We start from the raw sequence: 3979 nt of genomic DNA, 5'->3' as shown, positions 1-3979 counted from the left end.
GTTCTATGTCCACAACAATGTTTAAACCCTATCAGGAGAGCATTTTTGAGGTCTGGGAAAAATGGAAGACATTTAGATTGTGGGGTGTAGTTACCTTTTAAATGCAAGCGTGCACCAGGAAGAGACCTTTTAATATGCGGAGGCAGTGAAGAAAGTAGAGGAAGAGGGGTCAAGGGAGGAGGGGAGTGGTGAGAGTAGGAGATATGTACCAGTACAGAGGGATAGGCAAGAAAGTGATATATGTTTCAGTAAGATTGGATTTTTAGCGTTCATAGCAATGGTTATTAATTGTACTGCAGGGATGGAACGCAGGTTGTGGTGGCAGCTGCAGAGACTTGGGTGTGCCAGACTTGACATCAGAAGAGTTACAGGGAGTGTTAAGTGGTGATGTCCCATCATTTCAGGTTGAGGGCATGAGGTAGGAGTGAATATATTAAAATAGTGGAGAAGGGTGGGGTTAATTATTAGTAATTATTTTGAATTTTATTTTTCAAGAAAAAGATTAGGGAGCTATACTCCAATCTAGTAATAATAATAATATGCCATTTAGCAGATGCTTTTATCCAAAGCGACTTACAGTTATGCGTGCATACATTTTTGCGTATGGGTGGTCCCCGGGATCGAACCCACTACCTTGGCGTTAAAAGCGCCATGCTCTACCAGCTGAGCTACAGTAGGTGGCAGTAATGCAACAAATTGGATGCCAACCGCAGTTAACCCTCATCGAAGAAGAAGAAGAAGAAGAAGCTTTTGTCTGTAATGGATATCAAGTTTTGGTACATTCAACAGATAATTGACATGAATGTCCATGGCTTTAGTGTCCACTGGGTAGTTTGTGGCGGCAGAGCTGCAGGCTCCACCTTTCCATCACTCTGATTGTTGATCCATGTCCCAGATGAACTTCAGAGTCACGTCCTTCATCCGCTCCTCATAGACCTGGTCAAACCTCTCACTCTGGGCCACTGTGAACATGTTCTTCCACTCCCCGATTTTACCTGTCACAGCACAACCAACACATCATTATTCAGAGTAAGAATATTTATAAACATTTTTTTTCTCCCAATCTCAGGCCCACATTCGTGAAGCATCTCAGAGTAGATCAACACTGGTATAGAGACGCTGTGTGAATACAGGCCCTGACCTTTGCGTAGGAACTGCCCCTTTTTGAGAATGTCCTCTGGTATGAACTCGTAGTTGGCCTTGCGGTCGTGTTTCATGTTTTTGAACGTGGCTTTTTCCACTATCTTGTTGATGTCTGCTTCAGTCAGGTCCCGCTCAAGGAAGCGGCAGATCTTCAGCACGGCTGTCTTCAGATCCTGAGAAAGGAGGAACATGTCCATTAAAGATGGAACCCCTGTGCCTGAGGTTGGTCAAGTGGTGAAGTCCACTGCCCTCGGCGCACATGCAATCCCCTGCCTGTGTGGGATCACACGCCGGCCCCACAGCACTTCTACACACTATGTCCTCTGTCTGTCTCCCTCTTCATTTCATGTCCATCCTTGTTAATAAAATTGGAAAATTTAGGCCAAAAGATTGGGGATAGGCAAGCCAGGCTGGTTGGTTGTCTCTAGCGGGCTATCCAGCAGAGCAGAGATCAGAGGTCATAGGTGTAAGATGAGTCTGTAATATCTTACCATGATCATGTCCTCATAGGTCAGAAACAGGATGTTGTACTGGTCACTCTTACTGTGCCACTCTCTGATGTGGTCAAACCAGGACGAAGCGCCAACTGTAGGGCAATAACATGGTCATAACAGGCTGCGTCACCAAGGTCATTACAGTATTCATGGGTTGGTCAAAAGTAGTGCACTATACTATATAGTGAATAGGGTGACATTTAGGACGTAGCCTGTCAGGGTTATAACAGGCTGTTTGCGTCCCAAATGGCACCCTATTCCCTATATAGGTCACTACTTTTGACCAGAGCCCTATCGGCCCTGGTGAAAATTAGTGCACTATGTAGAGAAGGAATATGGTGCCATTTGGGATGCAACCATGGTGTTATATGAATGATGTCTTTACTCTACCATTCCCTGCTAACCACTGGTCCAGAAAGTCCTCGAAGCTCTTTGGGGTCTCAAACAAGGCCCAGTTAATACACCAGTGATAGTAGGAAATCACGTTGTCCTTTGGGTTCCGCATCACATAGATCATCTGAGAACAAGAGAGACATTTACAGCCCTGTGGGCTCTGGTCAAAAGTAGTGCACTGTATAGAGAAAAGGGTGACATTTGGGATGCAAACCATACAGTAGGGCCTCCATCTTCCCCTCCTCTGCCTACCTTTGCCTTCTTGTTCCTCAGGCCTGGGGGCATGAGTACGGGGGTGAGGTGGGAGGCGAATAGCCGCGGGTTGGGGCGTAAGGAATAGTCAGGGCGTTTTTCCATATACTCCAGCCATGGCATCATCTCTAAGTTGTTGGGATAGACATCACCCATCTCTGACTCACAGATAGAGGTGATGATCTGCTGTGCCCAGATCGTTCCTACAGGTCAGCATCATGAAAGGTGTCAGTCATAGAGCTCTTGGGAGCGACATGGTTAAAGGGGATTCGAAAAAAAACAACGAAGCAGTCCCCCTGCCAGAGCTGAAGGGGCTGGAGTAAAACAAGCATTAAGACAGTTGAACTATGTCTCATGAGAAATGTATAAGTTATATTCCCCAATTGGTAGTTACAGTCTTGTCCGTACGGACTCGGGAGAGGCGAAGGTCGAGAGCCATGCGTCCTCCGAAACACGACCCTGCCAACCCGCACTGCTTCTTGACACACTGCTTAACCCGGAAGCCAGCCGCACCAGTGTGTCGGAGAACACACCGTACAACCGTGCATGCGCCCGGCCCGCCACAGGAGGCGCTAGAGCGCGATGGGACAAGGACGTCCCGGCCGGCCAAACCCTCCCTTAACCCGGACGACGCTGGGCCAATTGTGCGTTGCCTCATGGGTCTCCCGATCGCAGCTGGCTGCGACACAGCCCGGGATCGAGCCCTGTAGTGACGCCTCAAGCGCTGCAGGGCCTTAGACCGCTGCGCCACTCGGGAGGATTGAAGTTATATTTTTCAAGAATCAATGGATATCACTCATTTCAAATTCCAAAGATGGATGTTCCAATCCCGGATTGTGCCTTTAACTTTCTAAAAGGCTGTTTTTATTCTCTCTACCTGTGACAGGTTTCTCTCCTCACTGATGACCTAAACAGAGCAGGTTTCTCTCCTCACTGATGACCTAAACAGAGCAGGTTTCTCTCCTCACTGATGACCTAAACAGAGCAGGGATCTCAACCTTTTTCATGTCAAGTACCCCCAAGTATGATAGGTGTGTGGACCATCTCAAACGCTGTTTATCCATCCAGTAGATTTGTCACTCACCTGACTTAGGGTAAGTGACCAGAAAGATGTCACTGTCCCGGATCTCAAAGGTCTGCAGGGAGTCAATGTACTCAGCGATGAACAAATCCTTCGCAAAAACATAGTCCTTGTACTTGATCAGGTTATCGGTGAGCCCCTCCATAATAATGATAGTTTTGTATATATATTAGTATCTACAGTGGATATGAATAGCTATGCTGCAAAGAACCAAATGAAGTTGGAATACAGCACGTTTAGACTTTGGAACCTGTGATAAGGTTCACAGAGTTATTAGGAGCAGGGTTCACTGACGTTGCAATAAAGCACACTCCTGAGTCATCATTCTAACGCTACGACATGTTACTGAAGTTTAAACACAGTAACTAACTCCACTCGGTGCAGTCAGTCAACTACTCCTCTTCTTCGTGCATGTAAAAAGACAGACTGAACCCACATACAGTGCAGTCGGAAAGTATTCAGACCCCTTGACTTTTTCCACATTTTGTTACGTTACAGCCTTATTCTACAATTGATTAAATTGTTCCCCACCCCCCATCCACATCAATCTACACACAATACCCCATAATGACAAAGCAAAAACAGGTTTTTAGACATTTTTGCAAATGTATTATAA

The 3979-nt window shown here is 46.3% G+C and overlaps 1 protein-coding gene across 2 annotated transcripts; it reads right to left on the bottom strand.

Moving 5' to 3' along the window:
* Positions 1 to 738: 738 nt before the first annotated feature.
* LOC311101820 (amine sulfotransferase-like) lies at positions 739 to 3618 on the bottom strand. Of its 2 annotated transcripts, none has more exons than XM_084143023.1 (6): positions 3367 to 3618; positions 2283 to 2485; positions 2028 to 2181; positions 1635 to 1729; positions 1142 to 1316; positions 739 to 995 (listed from the first exon to the last, which is right to left on the bottom strand). In XM_084143023.1, exons 1-6 carry the CDS (start codon positions 3506 to 3508, stop codon positions 868 to 870), a joined length of 897 nt encoding a protein of 298 aa, XP_083999149.1. In that variant the 5' UTR covers positions 3509 to 3618; the 3' UTR covers positions 739 to 867. The 2 variants fall into 2 exon arrangements, with proteins under 2 accessions (XP_083999149.1, XP_083999150.1); XM_084143024.1 differs by having other exon boundaries at positions 2028 to 2154; positions 3367 to 3617.
* Positions 3619 to 3979: the final 361 nt, after the last annotated feature.

The sequence above is a fragment of the Coregonus lavaretus genome (genome assembly GCF_964263955.1).
Source record: "Coregonus lavaretus genome assembly, chromosome: 26".
Taxonomy (NCBI): domain Eukaryota; kingdom Metazoa; phylum Chordata; class Actinopteri; order Salmoniformes; family Salmonidae; genus Coregonus; species Coregonus lavaretus.
The sequence above is the reverse complement of the archived record's forward strand: the minus strand, read 5'-3'. Positions and strand labels throughout refer to the sequence as shown.